Source organism: Artemia franciscana, chromosome 6 (assembly GCF_032884065.1).
Source record: "Artemia franciscana chromosome 6, ASM3288406v1, whole genome shotgun sequence".
Lineage (NCBI taxonomy): Eukaryota > Metazoa > Arthropoda > Branchiopoda > Anostraca > Artemiidae > Artemia > Artemia franciscana.
Genome location: NC_088868.1, coordinates 34109247 through 34129121, shown reverse-complemented (window position 1 = coordinate 34129121; position 19875 = coordinate 34109247). Strand labels below are relative to the sequence as shown.

The window sequence follows — 19875 nt, the reverse complement described above, 5'->3', positions numbered from 1 at the left end:
CCCTCCCCCCGAAAAAAATCCTGGATACCGCCCTGCTCAAAAGGCGTTATGTCACACAGCCTAAATTTTTACAAGAGAACAGAAAACAAGAAAACGTACTGTTTTTTCTTGTCAATAAGGAACAGATATTTATGCTTAATTGTGGTTTCCTCCCACTTTTTAGGGCTATTGTGGAAGAAAGGTTGAGATGGCTAGGACATGTTTTACCGATAAAAGATGACAGATTCCCAAAGACTGTGCTTCGTTTGTGCTTCTTGTACCAAATGAAAAGTAGTTTCCTCGAAATGGGGTGGAACGGAATCATAATCAAGAATGTAAAAAGAATTGGAAATTTGTGGGAGGTATAAAAAGTAAAACTTTGAATAGATTGGGAAACTTTGAATCAAGCAGATTGGTGCTGTAGTGAGAGTAATATCCCTTACACAGATACTATCGGGGCCCTACCCCGATGCACTATTGTAGTTGCTAACAACTTTTTTTGCATCATTTTAAGAATTTGCAGCCCGATTTCCAAGAATTTCGACAATTTCAAGAATGATGCGATATATGGTATTGCTTAATCATTCATGTTGCCGGTGTTACAATACAACGAATACAAGTGGGCCCATATCCTGGTTTCCGAGAATTTATTGGTATGTTTCCGAAAATTTTAAGAATGATGCGCTGTCTGGTATTGCGTAATCATTCATGTCGGTGAAACAACACAATACGTTCTGTGACAGCCCCCACATCTGGTCTTTTAAGATAACAACTGAGCCAACAACATCTTTAGCTTTGATTACGTAATACCAGAATGATTATGTAATACGAATGATTACGTAATACCAAATAACGCATCATTCTTGAACTTCGCGGAAACACAACAAGAAATTATTGTAAATCAGGATATGGGCCCGCTTGTATTCGTCGTTTTTTTTTCACTGACAACATGAGCGATTACGCCATACCAGATACCGCGTCATTCTTGAAATTCTCGGAAACCGGGATTTATATTCTTGAAATGATGCCAAAAAAAGATGATAGCAACTCCAATAGCACATCGGGGCAGAGTCCCGGCAGTACCTCTTTAAGGAATACTACTAGTGAGTTGTTACTAGTAGCCGTAGTAGTGGTATATCCTTTCGGTTTTTATGGCACTTGGTATTTACCAATTGACATATAGCGATAGCAAATCATTGATGAAAATAATGAGGTATTTTTAACTTACGAACGGGTGATCGGATCTTAAATGAAAATTGATATTTAGAAGGATATTATGTCTCAGGGCTGTTATCTTAAACCCTGACCGGATCCGCTGACATTGGGGGGAGTTGGAGGGGGAAACCTACAATCTTGGACAACACTTAGAGCGGAGGGATCGAGAGGAAACTTGGCGGGAAAACTAAGCACAAGTCCTAAATACGTGATTGACATAACCGGAACGGATCTGCTCTCTTTGGGGGAGTTGGGGGGAGGGTTAATTCTGAAAAATTAGAAAAAATTAGGTATTTTTAACTTACGAAGGAGTGATTGGATCTTAATGAAATTTCATATTTAGAAGGACCTCGTAACGGAGATCTCTTATTTTAAATCCCGACCGGATTCAGTGTCATTGGGGGGCGAGACCGGAAATCTTGGAGAACGCTTAAAGTGTAGAGATTGGGATGAAACTTGATGGGTAGAATAAGCAAATGTCGTAGATACGTGATTGCCGTAACTGGAATGGGTTCACTCTCTTTGGGGGAGTTAGGGGGTGATCGGATCTTAATGAATTTTGATATTTAGAAGGACCTCGTGTCTCAGAGCTCTTATTCTAAATCCCCTTCGGCATTAAGCCTCTGATTTTCCTTTTAACTCAATCCATTGATTCTTGGAATTTTGCTAGAGTTCATGCCCTATGAGCTCTTGGCTCTTCTGACCTTGTCACAAGTGCCATATGAATACTTAGCTCTTGTTCTTTTTGTGTCTAAGATATAGCAAAAGTTCCAGCGTTTTTCAAACGGTTCTTGGTAACGAACTGTAAGTAAGGAGCGGATACGGCCCAGTAGTAACCGAAACTCTAAGAAACATAGTCTTGATAACAATATACATCAGAAGAATCTAATTTTGATGCTTGTTCAAAATATGTAAAATTTATCAAATGTAATAGTAGACTACCCAACAAAAGTTACGAGCCTTGGAAAATTAGCCCATTTTCTGAAAAAAAGGGGTAACAATACCCTCAAAACATCAAGTGATCCATTAGATCCAGCATACCAGAAAACCCTACAGTACAGGTTTGAAGCTTCTATGTACAAAAATTTGGATTTTTGCATTTTTTTTTCCATAACAACGATCATTTTTTTTTCCCAGGGATGATCGTATCGAATCAGAGATCGCAGAAGATCGGGAAATAGCTCATTTGGTGGTAAATCAAAAGTTTTAGAGGCCTTTTTAAGTGACCAAAAATATTAGAGGGCAACTAGCCCCTCTCCCACGCTCATTTTCCCCCGAAGTCACCCGATCAAAACTTTGAGATAGCCATTTTGTTCAGCATAGTTGAAAAATCTAGTAACTATGCCTTTGGGGATGACTTTTCCCCTACAGTCCCCGGGGGAAAGGCTGCAAGTTATGAACTTTGCCCTTTGTTTACATATAGTAGAGGTAATTCGGAAGTCTACAGACGTTTTCAGGGGGATTTTTCTGTTGGTGTGGGGGTTACGTTGGAGGATCTTTCCTTGGAGAAATTTTTCGTGGGGAGGTGGAATTTTCCATGAAGGGGAGCCGAATTTCTCTGCAGTATTTAAAAAACAATACGAGATTAAAATAAAAAAGAAGTTTTTTTTTCAAGTGAAAGCAAAGAGGAACACTAAAACTTAAAACGAACAGAAATTATTACGTATATAAGGGGGTTGCCCCCTTGTCAACGGTCTTTGTGATTCAGGAATCATTTTTAAAGAATTGGGACAAAATTCGAACTTCAGCGTAAAGAGCAAGCTATTGACGAGGGGGCGACCCCTCTTATATACGTAATAGTTTCTGTTTGTCTTAAGTTTTAATGTTACTCCTTACTTTAAGTTGAAAAACTTGTTTTTTTTTATGTAATTTCAATCAGAAACGAGGAAATACCGCGTTTTGGAAATTAAGACTAACTTTTAAACATGTTGAGAATCATGATAACAGAATACAGATTGGATCAGTGGATAAAGTTTACTAAGTTTGAACTGTTTCGTTTTAAGTTTAAGTTTTCCCGAGAATTTTACATCGCGTCTTTTTCATTGCTTTTGCCATACTGTATATGAACTCAGAACTATAATGACCTTAAATGGGTCCATTATCGTAACCAGGACGGGCAGCCAGGTGAGGTGAAACCAGGGGCTGGATTTAGGTGCATGTGGCCACCCGGTGTCGAAAGTTTCGCTACTTACAGAGGAGGAGGGGATGAAAAGATGCAAATGGGGAAGCTAAGATACTGCTGGTCCCCCCTCCAATGAAAAAGAAACCGTATATGCCCCTGTAAGCCTCCTCTCCGAGATGTAAAAAACTGCATAAAATACTTACTTTTTCAGTTATTTAACATCTAAAAAGACCTTTTCGTAGCCCCTCCCCTCTTTCTGAAGAAAGAAAAATCCTGGGTACGGGTCCGGTCAGTTGTAAAAAGTTTTGTATACTGGCTACAGAAAGTTTTCAGCTCCTTGGGCATTTCTCTTATCTGCTCGCGATAATCGACTACCAAAAGCTGTATATTTTTGTCTTTGGTTAGTATAATTAGCCAGGTCACCACCCTCCTAATGGGACCGGATACAGCACTCGGTTGATTTTTTTCTTCAAATTGACTTCATCTGGTACTGTGAACCAACTGTTGATGAGAAGTATACACACAAATAATGGGAAACTCAAAGCCCTCTGCCTGATATGTGTCCTATAGCCCTCTCAGTCTCTCCCCCTCTTGACTTCATCTGGTACTGTGAACCAACTGTTGATGAGAAGTATACACACAAATAATGGGAAACTCAAAGCCCTCTCTGCCTGATATGTGCCCTATAGCCCTCTCAGTCTCTCCTTTCCCAATGGGACCGGATATAGCACTTGGTTGTTTTTTTTTCAAATCGACTTTACCTGGTACTGTGAACCAACTATTGATGAGAAGTACACACAAAAATAATGGGAAACCCAAAGCCCCTCTCTCTGATATGTGAAAAATTGACTAAAAACATGAATTTCTTAGTCATCTAATGTCTAAAAATCTTTCCGTAGCTCACTTGCCCTCTATCCTTATATAAGTTGTGTTGAACGGGATCCTGGTCGACAGCAAAAATCCACGGGCAGTAACAATAGAGTTCGTAGCCCCTTAGGCATTTCTGTTTATCTGCTCGAGATAATCAACTACCAAAAATTGTGTATTTTATCCAAGTATCGGTTGATTCTGGTGTGATTTGGTTGAAATTGGGTTGGTTTTTTGATGTTTCTGTTATTGCTAGTTTAGTACACCTGCATAAACTTTTGAATTCAAAAAATGTATTGGTGCATTTTTGTGGTTATGAGATTCTTTTGGTTATCCATTATGTTGTATAAGCATTTGGGTTGCGTACTTTTTGCGCATCATTGCATTTGATCTAATATTAATGCTAAGATTGTTTTGAGAAGTGTGTTAACAATGACCTTTTTTGTTCAACGAGGGAGTTATTGTAATATGTCTGTAGAATTGTGTACAACGTGTGTATAAAAATGGTATAGGCGTTGACTTGATGCGTATTCTAGGTTTAAGCACCTTAAAAGTTTAGCATATTTGTAGCTCTTTAAGATTCGATTGAAATCAACCTGTTAACCTAACCTGACTATCTAAATCATTTGTTTTTATTTTTGGCCAAGCAAATGTAAACTCAAATGATTAGAACCTAATTATTTGTTGGATCATATTTGGAAAACCAACTTGACTAGTGGCTGACAATATTTTTTAGGAAACAGCAAAAATATGAACAGTACAAATAAAAAAAAAAATCTGAGAGTAAAGTCTATTTATTAAAACAGTAAAACTTTATTTAACGCCGTATCCAGGAGGAGGGCTAGGGGCTTTGAACCCTCTGCCCCCCAAATTTGGTCTGACTTATAAAAAATTTAACAAAAATCCAAAAGCTAACTTTTGATGCGTTTTTTATTTTTTGTGCCCCCCACCCCCTGAAAAAATCGAAGAAATCTTAGAACCAGTCTCGTATTTATTATGATTTTCTAATCTTTATTATAATTTTGGGCATCAATTAAGTTAAGAGTTATATCTAGTCACAAATATACTTTTTTATTAAGTATGACTAAGTGTTACACACACACACACACACACACACATATATATATATATATATATATATATATATATATATATATATATATATATATATATATGTATATATATATATATATATATATATATATATATATATATATATATATATATATGAATTAAAATCAACTTGGTGGACTGTGATGAAAGAGTTGAGAGCCATGACTAATTGGAGAAAAAGCCAAGACAGATAGTTTGAGTGACAGGCGACTCTGGCATAAGTTCTTTTCAGAATTGTATAAAAATGATATCATTTCACTTGTTGATAAGATAGTCTATCATCCATCCATCCATCCTAGGGCAAAACTAAGGTAGTTAGTCAAGGAATATGTGTAATTCAAATAGTCTAGGGGTTTCTATGAGACATTTGAAGGCATTTAGAGATCCTAGATAAAAGGTTTTCAAAGTTTATGACTGACCATGTCCACAGGACTTTGAAGGCAACTGTGATTGTTCTTATTTTTTTTTTAGCTTTGCCTACTGGGAAAACCCACTGGAATTGCGATGGGGATAACCAAGAATTTTGGGTTGATTCATGAGGGACAATCCCTACTGGACTCACTGGCGAACAAGTGACCTAAGCCTAATAGGCCCACCCGCTTAGAGTCCAAGGCGAGCTACCGAATTTTAGGATTGATACATGACCGACATGTTCCCTGGACTTGCAGGCGAACGGAGAGATCTATAGTTTTCCTACTCTTTGGGTAATTGACGGAAGTAACTACGTCTCTCTATTTGACAGATACTTGTGTGTTAGGTTTTGGAGAGGCACACCCGTCAAGAGTCTCTCACCCACCATACTTTTTTTTATTAAGTCTGACTCATAATATATATATATATATATATATATATATATATATATATATATATATATATATATATATATATATATATATATATATATATATATATATATATATATATATTTGGATTTTCAGAGGTATGGTAGGCATTGATGACCTTATCCGTGTCAAAATCCAAAACCCAATCATCATCTATCATTTATAATTTGTTTGGTTCCTTTTACTTCGCCTTGTCTTTCGTCACTATGAAATAAATATCGCCAAACCTCTGCTTTTTTTAAACGAAGGCATGGTAGGTATTGATGACCTTATCTGTGTCAAAATCCCAAACCCTATCATCATTGATGTCATTTTCAGTTTTCGACACGTTTTGATTCTCGCTCTCCAGGTTGATATTCATTGACTCGCTCACATTCTCGGTGTCGCATGTCATCCTGCCGCGTGTATCTTTGCTCTTCATTTTCATTTTTGACACACCGCCGCTATTCTTGTCACCGCATGTGTATTTACTCTTCATTTTCATTTTCGACTCACTCACATGCTCGGTTCCTAATGTCTTCTAATCGCGTTTGTCTTTGATCTTCATTTTCATTATTGAAACACCGTCGCTTTTCTTCTAACCGCGTGAGTCTTTGCTCTTCATTTTCATTTTTGATACGCTCTAATTGTAGTTTTCGCATATGTTCTAACCGTATAGGTCTTTGCTCTTCATTTTCATTTTTGACTCGCTCTCTTGCTCCGTGTCGCATGTCTTCTAACCACGTGTCTTTGCTTTACATTTTTGACAAGTTCTAATTTTCGTTTTCGTAAATCTTCATACCGCCCGTGTCTTTGCTATTCATTTTTGACAAGTTTTTGGATATTGATTACTTCAGACAATTTGGCAATGGTCTTTACTCTAGCTGCCCGTATTGGTGTTGTCGCAATTGATGGTCCAGGTTGTCGATTGTCACTTCTTATCACGTTTGAAGTTCAGGTGTTGTTTCCAAAGAATCATCATTTATAGTAGCTGCAACTGCCAGTTTTCGTTTTTTGGGGCTTCCAACAGACATTGTAGTATATGAATAACTTTGGCGTTGGAAACTCTGTAATCTTATTTATGCTATGAATGACATCAAATAAGAAATTGTTTATATGATGTCATAAGAAATGCAGAGTCGGTAAACCTGACAATCTATTTATATGTACAGATAATGGGACAGCGAAGAATGTTGTATATTCGCAAGTTTTACGTAGTTAAAAACACACACACACACACATATATATATATATATATATATATATATATATATATATATATATATATATATATATATATATATATATATATATATATATATATATACGTATATATATATACTAGCTGTTGGGGTGGCGCTTCGCGCCACCCCAACACCTAGTTGGTGGGGGCGCTTCGCGCCCCCCCAAGCCCCCCCGCGCGCGTAAGTCGTTACGCGCCATATTAGTTACGCGCCATTGTAGTTGTGCCCCTATGTCCCACCTGTGAATATAGATATATATATATATATATATATATATATATATATATGTTTTTAACTACGTAAAACTTGCGAATATACAACATTCTTTGCTGTCCCATTGTCTGTGCATATAAATAGATTGCCAGGTTTACCGACTCTTGAACATGCAACATATAATGGTCCATGGGAAAACAATCCGTATTCAGATCTATACCTCATGATTCTAATGATTGCCCTTGAGCTTTGTTGATGGTGATTGCTAATCGACCATTCCCTGAGTCGCCATCGTCATTTATATATCCCCCTGTGCACCCCGGCGTCCCCTTTGTAGTTATGTCCCTGTGTCCCGGTCGTCATTTATATTCCCTGTGTCCCGGTCGTCATTTGTGTCCCGGTGTTCCAGTCTGTGATTTCTCTTTGAGTGTCCCGGGCGTCATTTATATTCCTTGTGTCCCGGTGTCCCGGTCGTCATTTATATCCCCCTGTGCCCCCCGGTGTCCCCATTGTAGTTGTGTCCTTGTGTCCCGGTCGTCATTTATATTCCCTGTGTCCCGGTCGTCATTTGTATCCCGGTGTCCCGGTCTGTATATACATTCGTTTTTTAGTTTTGTTTTTCTCCTTTATTTTTTTCCTTTTTTCTTTTTTTAGTTTATTTAGATTTTTAGATTTTTTAGTTTTTTTATTAGTTTTTAGTTTTTTGTAGTTTTTTTATATTTATTAATATTTTTTTAGTTTTCTTTTTCTCTTATTTTTCAGTTTTTTCCTTTTTTTTAGTTTTTTCTTTTTTAGTTTTTAGTTTTTTTTGTTTTTTACCTTTTTTTAGTTTTTTTAGTTTTTTAGCTTTTTTAGTTTTTTTTATTAGTTTTTAGTTTTTTTTTAGTTTTTGCCTTTTTTTAGTTTTTTCAGTTTTTTTTAGTTTTTAGTTTTTTACCTTTTTTAGTTTTTTTTAGTTTTTTAGCTTTTTTAGTTTTTTTTCTTTTTAGTTTTTTTGTAGTTTTTACCTTTTTTAGTTTTTTTTCTTCTTTTGTATTAGTGTGAAATAATTCAGACGTCATATGCGGACAAACACGACGTCACTCGACAGACAGACAGACAGACATAACCCACAAACAACTTATTTTTATATATATTTATTCATATTTTTTTAGTTTTCTTTTTCTCTTTTATTTTTCAGTTTTTTCCTTTTTTTTAGTTTTTTTCTTTTTTAGTTTTTAGTTTTTTTTTAGTTTTTTACCTTTTTTTAGTTTTTTTTAGTTTTTTTAGTTTTTTAGCTTTTTTAGTTTTTTTATTAGTTTTTATTTTTTTTTGTAGTTTTTGCCTTTTTTTTATTTTTTTCAGTTTTTTTTTAGTTATTAGATTTTTACCTTTTTTTTAGTTTTTTTTAGTTTTTTAGCTTTTTTATTTTTTTTTTCTTTTTAGTTTTTTTTGTAGTTTTTACCTTGTTTAGTTTTTTTCTTCTTTTGTATTAGTGTGAAATAATTCAGACGTCATATGCGGACAAACATGACGTCACCTGATCCATCCACAGATCCACACACAGACAACTTATTTTTATATATATAGATATATATATATATATATATTCTATATATATAAAAATAAGTTGTCTGTCTGTGGATGGATGGATGTGTCAGGTGACGTCACCTGAAAAAACTGGATCAGGTGACGTCAAAACTGAAAAAACTAAAAAAAGGCAAAAACTACAAAAAAAACTAAAAACTAATAAAAAAAATAAAAAAGCTAAAAAACTAAAAAAACTAAAAAAAGGCAAAAACTACAAAAAAAACTAAAAACTAATAAAAAAGCTAAAAAACTAAAAAAACTAAAAAAAAGCAAAACCTACAAAAAAAACTAAAAACTAATAAAAAAATAAAAAAGCTAAAAAACTAAAAAACTAAAAAAACTAAAAAAAGGTAAAAAACTAAAAAAACTAAAAACTAAAAAAAACTAAAAAAAAAGGAAAAAACTGAAAAATAAGCTAAAATAAAGGTAAAAAACCAATAAAAAACTAAAAAAAAAACTGAAAAAACTAAAAAAAGGCAAAAACTACAAAAAAAACTAAAAACTAATAAAAAAAGTAAAAAAGCTAAAAAACTAAAAAAACTAAAAAAAGGTAAAAAACTAAAAACAATAAAAAATAAAAAAAAACTAAAAAAAAGGAAAAAACTGAAAAATAAGCTAAAATAAATGACGACACTCAAAGAGAAAGCGACCAGGACAAAAGGAATGTTCGATTAGCAATCAACAAAGCACCGGGACACAGGGAGTATAAATGACGACCAGGACATAAGTAAAAAAAAAATTAACAAAACTAAAAAGAAGGTAAAAACTACAAAAAAACTAAAAAGAAAAAAAAACTAAAAACTAATAAAAAAACTAAAAAATCTAAAAATCTAAATAAACTAAAAAAGAAAAAAAAGGAAAAAAATAAAGGAGAAAAACAAAACTAAAAAACGAATGTATATACAGACCGGTACACCGGGATACAAATGACGACCGGGACACAGGGAATATAAATGACGACCGGGACACAGGGACACAACTACAACGGGGACACCGGGGGAAACAGGGGGATGTAAATGACGACCGGGACACCGGGACAGGGAATGGTCGATTAGCAATCACCATCAACAAAGCTCAAGGGCAATCATTAGAATCATGAGGTATAGATCTGAATACAGATTGTTTTCCCATGGACCATTATATGTTGCATGTTCAAGAGTCGGTAAACCTGACAATCTATTTATATGCAAAGACAATGGGACAGCAAAGAATGTTATATATTCGCAAGTTTTACGTAGTTAAAACCATATATATATATATATATATATATATATATATATACTAGCTGTTGGGGTGGCGCTTCGCGCCACCCCAACACCTAGTTGGTGGGGGCGCTTCGCGCCCCCCCCAAGCCCCCCCGCGCGCGTAAGTCGTTACGCGCCATAATAGTTACGCGCCATTGTAGTTGTGTCCCTATGTCCCACCTGTGAATATAGATATATATATATATATATGGTTTTAACTACGTAAAACTTGCGAATATACAACATTCTTTGCTGTCCCATTGTCTTTGCATATAAATAGATTGTCAGGTTATCCCCCTGTTTCCCCCGGTGTCCCCGTTGTAGTTGTGTCCCTGTGTCCCGGTCGTCATTTATATTCCCTGTGTCCCGGGTCCCGGTCATCATTTGTATCCCGGTGTCCCGGTCTGTATATACATTCGTTTTTTAGTTTTGTTTTTCTCCTTTATTTTTTTCCTTTTTTTTTCTTTTTTAGTTTATTTAGATTTTTAGATTTTTTAGTTTTTTTTATTAGTTTTTAGTTTTTTTTTCTTTTTAGTTTTTTTGTAGTTTTTACCTTCTTTTTAGTTTTGTTAATTTTTTTTTTTACTTGTGTCCTGGTCGTCATTTATACTCCCTGTGTCCCGGTGCTTTGTTGATTGCTAATCGAACATTCCTTTTGTCCTGGTCGCTTTCTCTTTGAGTGTCGTCATTTATTTTTTTCTTTTTTAGTTCTTTTAGTTTTTACCTTTTTTAGTTTTTTTTAGTTTTTAGTTTTTTTAGTTTTTTACCTTTTTTTAGTTTTTTTAGTTTTTTAGCTTTTTTATTTTTTTTTATTAGTTTTTAGTTTTTTTGTAGTTTTTGCCTTTTTTTTTAGTTTTTTGTCCTGGTCGCTTTCTCTTTGAGTGTCGTCATTTATTAGTTTTTTCCTTTTTTTTTTTAGTTTTTTATTGGTTTTTACCTTTATTTTAGCTTATTTTTCAGTTTTTTCCTTTTTTTTAGTTTTTTTTTATTTTTTATTTTTTTTAGTTTTTTACCTTTTTTTAGTTTTTTTAGTTTTTTTAGTTTTTTAGCTTTTTTACTTTTTTTATTAGTTTTTAGTTTTTTTTTGTAGTTTTTGCCTTTTTTTAGTTTTTTCAGTTTTTTTTTTAGTTTTTTATTGGTTTTTACCTTTATAGTTTTTTTAGTTTTTTAGCTTTTTTATTTTTTTTATTAGTTTTTAGTTTTTTTTGTAGTTTTTGCCTTTTTTTAGTTTTTTCAGTTTTGACGTCACCTAATCCAGTTTTTTCAGGTGACGTCACCTGACACATCCATCCACACATCCACAGACAGACAACTTATTTTTATATATATAGATATATATATATATATATATATATATATATATATATATATATATATATATATATATATATATATATATATATATATATATATCTATCTATATTCACAGGTGGGACATAGGGACACAACTACAATGGCGCGTAACTATTATGGACTACAATGGCGCGTAACTAATATGTCGCGTAACGACTTACGCGCGCGGGGGAGGGCTTGGGGGGGCGCGAAGCGCCCCCACCAACTAGGTGTTGGGGTGGCGCGAAGCGCCACCCCAACAGCTAGTATGATGTACCAATATAGTACATGTTGTCATTTGCACAAGCAAAAATTAAGGCTCTTAACGAATTTTCTCAGACTTCTGACCTATATGGATCGTTTTTTTTATACGAGAATATCCCAAGATTACCGATTTTACCGAAAAAATATGAAGCCATTTTCGAGAATAAATAAATACATATACAATTATTGCTCACTTATAAAGATAGTATATAAACACATTGTATTTATAGTTTAAATCCATTTCGAAAGAAATCTGAAGTGTGCCCGAAATGAATTAAAATTCGTGGATCAACCAGTTCATGGTAACGAAGTGTAAGTAAGGAGTGACTCAACCCAATAGTAACTGAAAGTCTTAAAAACGGAATTTTGATAGCTACTAATACATCAAAAGAATGTGCTTTTTATGTTGGTTCCAAATACACATAATTCCCTAACTTTAAAATTACCCACCCATCAAAAGCTACGAGCCTGGTAAAATTAGCCTGATATTTGAAAAAAAGGGTAGGGAACAACCCCAAAAGTCAAGCGTTATTAATGAAAATCATACAAACAGATTCAGCATATCAGAGAACACTACTTAGAAGTTTCAAGCTCATATCTACAAAAATATGGATTTCTTTTTTTTTTTTAAGAAGAAGAAAGAAGACAGAAGCGTTTTAATTTTTTTCTACATGATTGTATTGAACCATTGGTCCAAATTGGGGGAGGGCTCACTTGAACAAAAATAAAAAGTTCTAGTGATGTTCTTGAGTGATCAAAAAGATTGGAAGGCAACTAGCCCCCCTCCCACGCCCCCTCTTCCCGCAAAGAAATCTGATTGAAATTTGGAGATAACCATTTGATTCAGCATAGTCAAAATGTCCAAAAACTACATCTTTATAGTTTTTTATCACCCCCTACAACCCCCGGGAAAAGGGCTGTAAGTTGCGAAATTTGCCCATTATTTGTGTATAGTATCTGTTATTAGAAAATATACGGAATTTTCTGCGGGGGAGAATTTTCCACTGGGAGAATTTTGCATAAGGATGAAAGTTTTCAAGAGAAAAATTTTCTACAAAACTTTTACAGAGGCGGGGGATATCCTTGCATAATTTAAAAAACGGTAAGAAATTAAATACAAAAAGATTTTCCAACTGAGAGTAAGGAGCAAAATTAAAACGGAAAATGAACAGAAATTTTCCGTATGTAAAGGGGACTGTCGCTTCCTCAACCCTCGCTATTTACGCTAAGGTTTGACTTTTTGTCACAGTCCTTTAAGAAAGACAGCTCAAACACAAGGGCCATTGAATTTGAATGAAGGGTATTTTTAAAAAAAAACTTTTTATTTTTCAGTATAAAGAGTGATGGTCGAGGAAGGAGCATCCCCCTTATCTACGGAATGATTTATGTACATTTTAAGTTTTAATATTGCTCCCTACTTCCAGTCGAAAAAAACTTTTTTTTTCTTTCAATGGATAAAATGTTGAGTGGCACATAAAAAAGTATGATCTTTTTAGTGAGGATGATGTGGCCTTTAAATCTATTTCACGCGCGATGGATTTTTGGGGTTATGCGTTTTTGGGGTTAGCTGAAACTCGTAAGTGGAAACGTTTGGGACAATGTGTAAAATGTGGGAAAAGCGTGAATACTTCAATTAAGATGGTGAACATACCTTGCCAAACTGCAAAAATTTAGGTGGCTGGCTTTCTAGGTCTCAAGAGCATTAGAAGGGGGCAAAATCAGGATTGTGTCATTCTTCCAAAATAAATTCATTGTACATTTTCGTAAGTTCTTGTCGTAGTTTTAACCAGTTAGGGGTCCAGGAGGGGGAAAACTTAGAGGTCGGGTGTCCCCCCTAAAATCTAAGGATCTTAAAATAATATTTTGTTTATCTCATAGAATCCGCCTGTCATCTGCTGTTTTGACAAATGCAGTCCTTGTTCAAAAATCCCATATGGAGGGGGGCGGGGTGGTTCGACTGGGGAAAATGTTTTTCCAGCTATTACAGAACCAAAATTTATACCTTCTACTTCATTTTCCCCCATTTCGAGAGGGGATCCCTCCCCTGATACCGACTTACAAATTTGCTTTTTATCAGTTTTAATGAATTTTTCGACCTAGTAAAGTTGCTTGTTTAAGCCTTCCGAGGATTGTACAGAATCTGATAATTTATCAAGGCATTGAGTAATTTTTCTGTCTAACGTGTCACTAGGGATCTTTATTTCCGGAAAACAAACGTGAATAATTTTCTTTTCTTCTCAATTTCTCACATTAGGACTGTCTCCAGACATTCCGTCTCATATTACCATCCTATGCCTTATCTTTTTGTAGCAAATTCATCACCTATATTATCACCTATCAAATAAATTGGTTTAGCTTGTCATCGTACCCCTTTGCTCTCAAGGGCTTTTTCACACCGGGGTTGTTGGGAACACATTGCTTATCAAAAGAAAACTTCACACGTGCAGTTTTAATTGACAATTTCTAATTAGCAACATTTTTCCTGGATGTAAGTGTGTTGTTTTTAGCCCTTGTAATTGAGATATACCGCTGTTCAGCTTTATAATCAGATTGTCAACCCAATTACTAAAATAGATTTGGCTTGACAACCATGTTTACGAGTTTGTTTCGCTTTCCCTAGCGTAAATTGGGAGAGGTATTCCCCCCCCCTCCCTAGATTTTTTCCCTCCCCCTAGATTTTGAAAGTGCCATTTTTTTTATTTTCATTGAAAAAAACGAAAAGAACGACTATTTTGCCTCCACCTAGGATTTGAAAAACCCATTCGCCCCCCCCATCACCACTACATTTTCGAGTCAAAACACCATGCTACTGCAGTGTGTTTTGATGAACCAGTGAAAGGTGTCACATACTGATGCAACTAATCTTGCCTATATTTTGTCTTTAATGAAGTGTACGGTCGTATATCATGAAAAGAGAAATCACCAATGCAACAGCACAAACACAAAAAAAAGAGACAGAAGGAGAAAAGGAAGACTGTTTTCCTAAATTAGTGATTAATATAGACCAGCACTTGAATGAGGCCTTAACCCTACTCATCCATACAATCACATAGGTCAAACAGCATAGCCACACACAATCAACCATAAAGAATAATCCATGGACAGGCAGTCATGTCGTCAATAAGTATAAGTCGTCATTTACCAAACAAAAGAAAAAATAATATAGACAAATTATTCAGAGGCAACTTTTAGTCCATCTGCTGCCTCTCCTTAAGTCAAAATTCGATGTTTGCTCAACCCCCTAACACTCCCTGAAAGTTTTCACTTTTATATATGACGACCTCAGCCAGATTCTTGAGATCAGCTATAATAGTCTGGAACCACATATTGTCTTTTGATTGACCTCGCTGCTTAGACGTGAATAGATTCACTTCAATCTGCTTAGCTTTTCTTGAGTAATGTCAATATCCCATTTTCTGGTCACACAGTGTTTCTCTGGACGCATATAGTGTTTTTTGGTTAAAATCCCTATTTCGTCATGAACAGATTCTAGTCCCACATTAGCTGAAATTGACAAAGGTTTTGGGTAGATTTAAGGCAAAATATGTCTAGGTCTACATGGCCCTCCTTAATAATATTTACAAAAATCTTGATTTTCTTCTCGAATATTATCTGAAGGTTTCAAGTCCACTCCTCGGTCCTGTCCCCGATATATGCAGATGTGGTATTTTGATAACCTGGATGTACGTAGTCTCTTGATATAGCTCTACCCTGTCCTCCCAATCATAATTTAACGTCCATGAGGTCTTCACGAGATATTGCAGATACTGCTGACAACATGTAGTTTCAGTTTATTTACCTTGCTACTTAACCGAACACAGGTTATAAGTCCCATAGGGAAATAACCTATTCTAAAATAGCGGATCATTTTTTTTTAGCGGATCAGTGACTTAATTCTTTTTATCTCAAGTCCATTTGCATTCCTCATCTTCCGTACTCCCTTCCTTTTCCAAAAGTAGGAGGGTGAGGGGCAGCCCACCTCCTCATCCCACGCTTCTGACGCTAAAGTTTACATAGCGTTTTCATGAAAGGACTTTAGAATGTAACAAATATTTCAGCTGATAATTGCCAGGGTTCCTTTCATCTGCATTTCAAAAAATTTGAAATAAAGATCATTCATATTTAAAGCAAATACAACTAAAGGGGCCGAATTATCAAAGCATTGTGAGTGAAGACTGAAGTTGAGGGAGGCGCAACCCCTCAAACTTGACACGATGAATATGTTCGTTTTAATTTGCTTTCTGGCTCTTTATGTTTTCCTTATTTAATTTCTTTTCCTCTTTGCTCCTTCCCTCCTACAGAATTCCTGCTGATTTCTTTAGCGATCTTCGTCCATACGTTTATACTAATCTGCCAAGCAAAAAAAAAGTCATTTAAATTATTGCCTATGAATCTGCCAGGAAAAAACCCGAAGAAGAAAAAGGTAGTTTGCGATTATTCTGGGCATCTCAGTCGCCCATCTACTCGGCAAAAATCTTGGATCCATCAAATAAACATATTTTTACTTTGCCTAGCATTGTACTTGGTCTGGTTTAAACTTTTCTTTTTTCAGGGGCATTTGAGGATGATGATGTTACCCATGTTGAGGGTGATGTCAATCCAGTTCGTGACATCGAGATCATCAACGAGGAATTGCGACTGAAAGATGAGGAATATCTGATGGTCCAAGTAGATAAAATGGAAAAATTAGTTACCAGAGGGGATAAGAAGCTTAAGCCTGAATTTGTAAGTGATTTTTTATTTTACTTCTTGTTGATTTTTTGTGAGTGTTTTTTTAATTTCTTTTTACGTAAAATTGATTTTTTTTACTTATTTCTTTCTTTTTCGTGAGTGTTTTTTACTCTTTTTTTACATAAAAGTGCCTTTTTTATTTCTTGTTGATTTTTTGTGAGAGTTACAATCTCTATGATGAAATCACCATTTTTTGAGATCACCGATCTTTTATAGCAATGATGGTGATGATTAGTTTAGATGAAAAGAAAATTGAACAATGAAACAAGAATTATTCGTTTTTATCAAATTTTGACTCAAATTAAAGCGTTCTCTTCATCCCGGTCTGAAGTGAACGCTAGCAAACTTCAAGGTTTCCTGTATTTTATGCTGAGGTTAAATCAGTACACTTTTTGGTGACTGATACGTCATGATTTTGAAGACAAGTTTCGTATATTGGTATCAAAATGTTTTTTGGGGGAGTAATATAAGTAATTCTGATTTGGAAGATTTTGGTTCCTTTAAGCGAACTGAACTTCCAGATTTAATCTTACCAACAGAGGTGCCAACGCACAAAAATGTACGGGGGAGGGGGTAAAGTGTACTATTCAAAAACTCCTGGGGGAGGGGGTTAATTTTTTTATATTTATTTTAAGGAAAAGGGGGCCGAATAGATGTCCCTGCTTATCCAACTGTATCGCATATAAATTACTTAAGAATCAGGTTTACAGTTTTTAAAAGGGGGGGGGGTCGAATATTTTTTAATCTGAGCATTTGGGTTGCTCGAGTGAAAACTGAACGTGCAACTAATGTTTTAATAACTTTAAAGTATCTCAACAATATTGTAGCCTACTAGTATTACTGCTAAAAACTCACTCCAGCAACGTGCCATCTGAGGCCAACACAACTACGCCCGCTCCTCTTCCATCACAATCTATTTGAAGCCTTCCTCTTTACATCCTCCCAAGAAATCATTTATTTATCAGTCATTGTATATTGTCAATAAAATACATTTGTAAATTGTTTGCTACTCAACATTTATTTGTTTCTGAAAAGTACTTATGAGTTTAATTAATCAGAAAATGAAATTAGATGATGATTGAAAATTTAATGTCGAAAATTAATCTGATGGGCTGTTTTTTTTTTTTTTTTTTTTTTTTTTTTTTTTTTTTTTTTTTTTTTTTTTTTTTTTTTTTTTTTTTTTTCATCATGTAATTTCTCAGGAAAAGTGAGAATAGCAGACTGAGATTTCAGAGGAGTAGTTTGAAACCCTCCCCTTTACTCCTCTTGTAAGATGCATGTTTTAACCAGTACTCAAACTTAATGCCCCATTTCTCCTGCATCTACAGCTGTATGATTTGTCATAGGGATGAGTAAATGTACAAGTGCCTGGGCTGAGGGAAAGAGACTCCTGTTGGAGTTTATCTTGGGAGGGGTTAAGTTTGTAACCTAAGTGGGAGTTAAATGAAGCAGGATTTTAAGTAGGCGTTAAATTAAGTTTGTAAGAGCTATAAAAAAGGTAAAATATAAGGCAAATTATTGAAAATGTTTTATAATTCGTGACAATTAATATTTCCCCGGGGGGGGGGGTACGGGCCTGAGGCCTGAAGTTTCATTCACCAAGCTTCAAAATTTCCCAAGAGATTTATTCCATGCTGGTGTATTTATTTCAGGAAAGTTTATTTCAAATAAAAGTGTTTATTTTCATTTGATTACAGGTAAGAAAATATTGGGATCAATTTTCCATTGTCTCTTGCTAAAAAATCTAACAGTCATAAAATAATATAGTAGATTATGCTCCACATTGAAACCACATTATTCAACTAATTATTTAGTTTGAGTGCGACCTATGTTTTGTTTGAATAAAATAATATCAGTCGCAGTGTGTGCAGCTTTGGTGCATTGACCCCATCGTCGATGTAATCCCGATAAATAAGTTTAGTTAGTGGCCTATAATTATTACTATGACTACGACAAAAATTCGTCGTAGCGATAATCCACCATAGGGGGACGAACTGTTAACACCCTTCCACCAACCAGAAAAAGAGAGATTACGATCCTATACTTCCTGATCGAAAAGGGGCTTGAGTTTCATTGGTTTATTTTTGTGACGCAAGTCAATCGCAATCCTCTCTATTACTAAATAATAATAAAAAAATTAGTTTTTTCAACTGAAAGTAAGGAGCGACATTAAAACATAAAACGAACAGAAAGTGTGATCCTTTCTAACAACTATACTTTTTAAAACAATAAAAAAAAACTTTAGTGTAAAGAGCGGGGCGTTATGGAGGGAATAGCCGCTTTCATATACGGAGTAATTTCTGTTCGTTTTAAGTTTTAATTAATACATGTTTTGATTTGACTTTCCGCACATGAATGATTAAAACGAAATTGCATATTAATTATATTAATTATGTGTGGCTAAATGGCTTTCTTATAGTTTTGATTGGATGATTTTGAGAAAAAAAGGGGTGGGATAGGAGGCCTACTTGCCTTCCGATTTTTCGGTTACCTAAAAAGGCAACTGGACCTTTTAATTTGTTTACGAACGTTTTTATTAGCAATAAATACACGTAACTTACGAATTAGCTTACGTAACGAGCTTCTATATTCGTATATTTTTATTATGTGTATGAGATGGTTCGCCCCCTCGTCAATACCTTGCTCTTTATACAAAAGCTTAAATGTTATTCCAGTTCTTTAAGAATTAAATACAAAAAAACAAGTTTTTTCAACTGAAAGTAAGGAGTGACATCAAAACTTAAAACGCACAGAAATTACTTCGTATATGAAAGAGGCTGCTTCCTCATCAACGCCCCGCTCTTTACGCTAAAGTTTTTTACTGTTTTAGAAAGAAGAATTGAGAGAAAGAGTCAAACTTTAGCGTAAAGAGCGGGGCGTTGATGAGGAAACAGCCTCTTTCATATACGAAGTAATTTCTGTGCGTTTTAAGTTTTGATGTCACTCCTTACTTTCAGTTGAAAAAACTTGTTTTTTTGTATTTAATTTCTGAACGTTTTTGAATCAATGCATGTTTTGATTTTGGCTCTCCGCAGAGGAATATTCAAAACGAAATTTGAATATTTTTTCGGGGGGGGGGCTAAATGGCTTTCTCATAATTTTGATCGAATGATTTTGAGAAAAAAAGAGCGGGGGCGAAGCCTAGTTGCCCTCTGATTTTT

The 19875-nt window shown here is 34.8% G+C and overlaps 1 protein-coding gene across 2 annotated transcripts in view; it reads left to right on the top strand.

The window, feature by feature from the left end:
* The window catches only part of LOC136028345 (obg-like ATPase 1), a 93393-nt gene that overhangs the window by 19133 nt on the left and 54385 nt on the right, over positions 1–19875 (top strand). For both annotated transcript variants that reach the window (XM_065706131.1, XM_065706132.1), the window contains exon 5: positions 16536–16708. In XM_065706131.1, coding sequence (XP_065562203.1) covers positions 16536–16708 — 173 coding nt within the window. The remainder of the gene's footprint in view (positions 1–16535; positions 16709–19875) is intronic.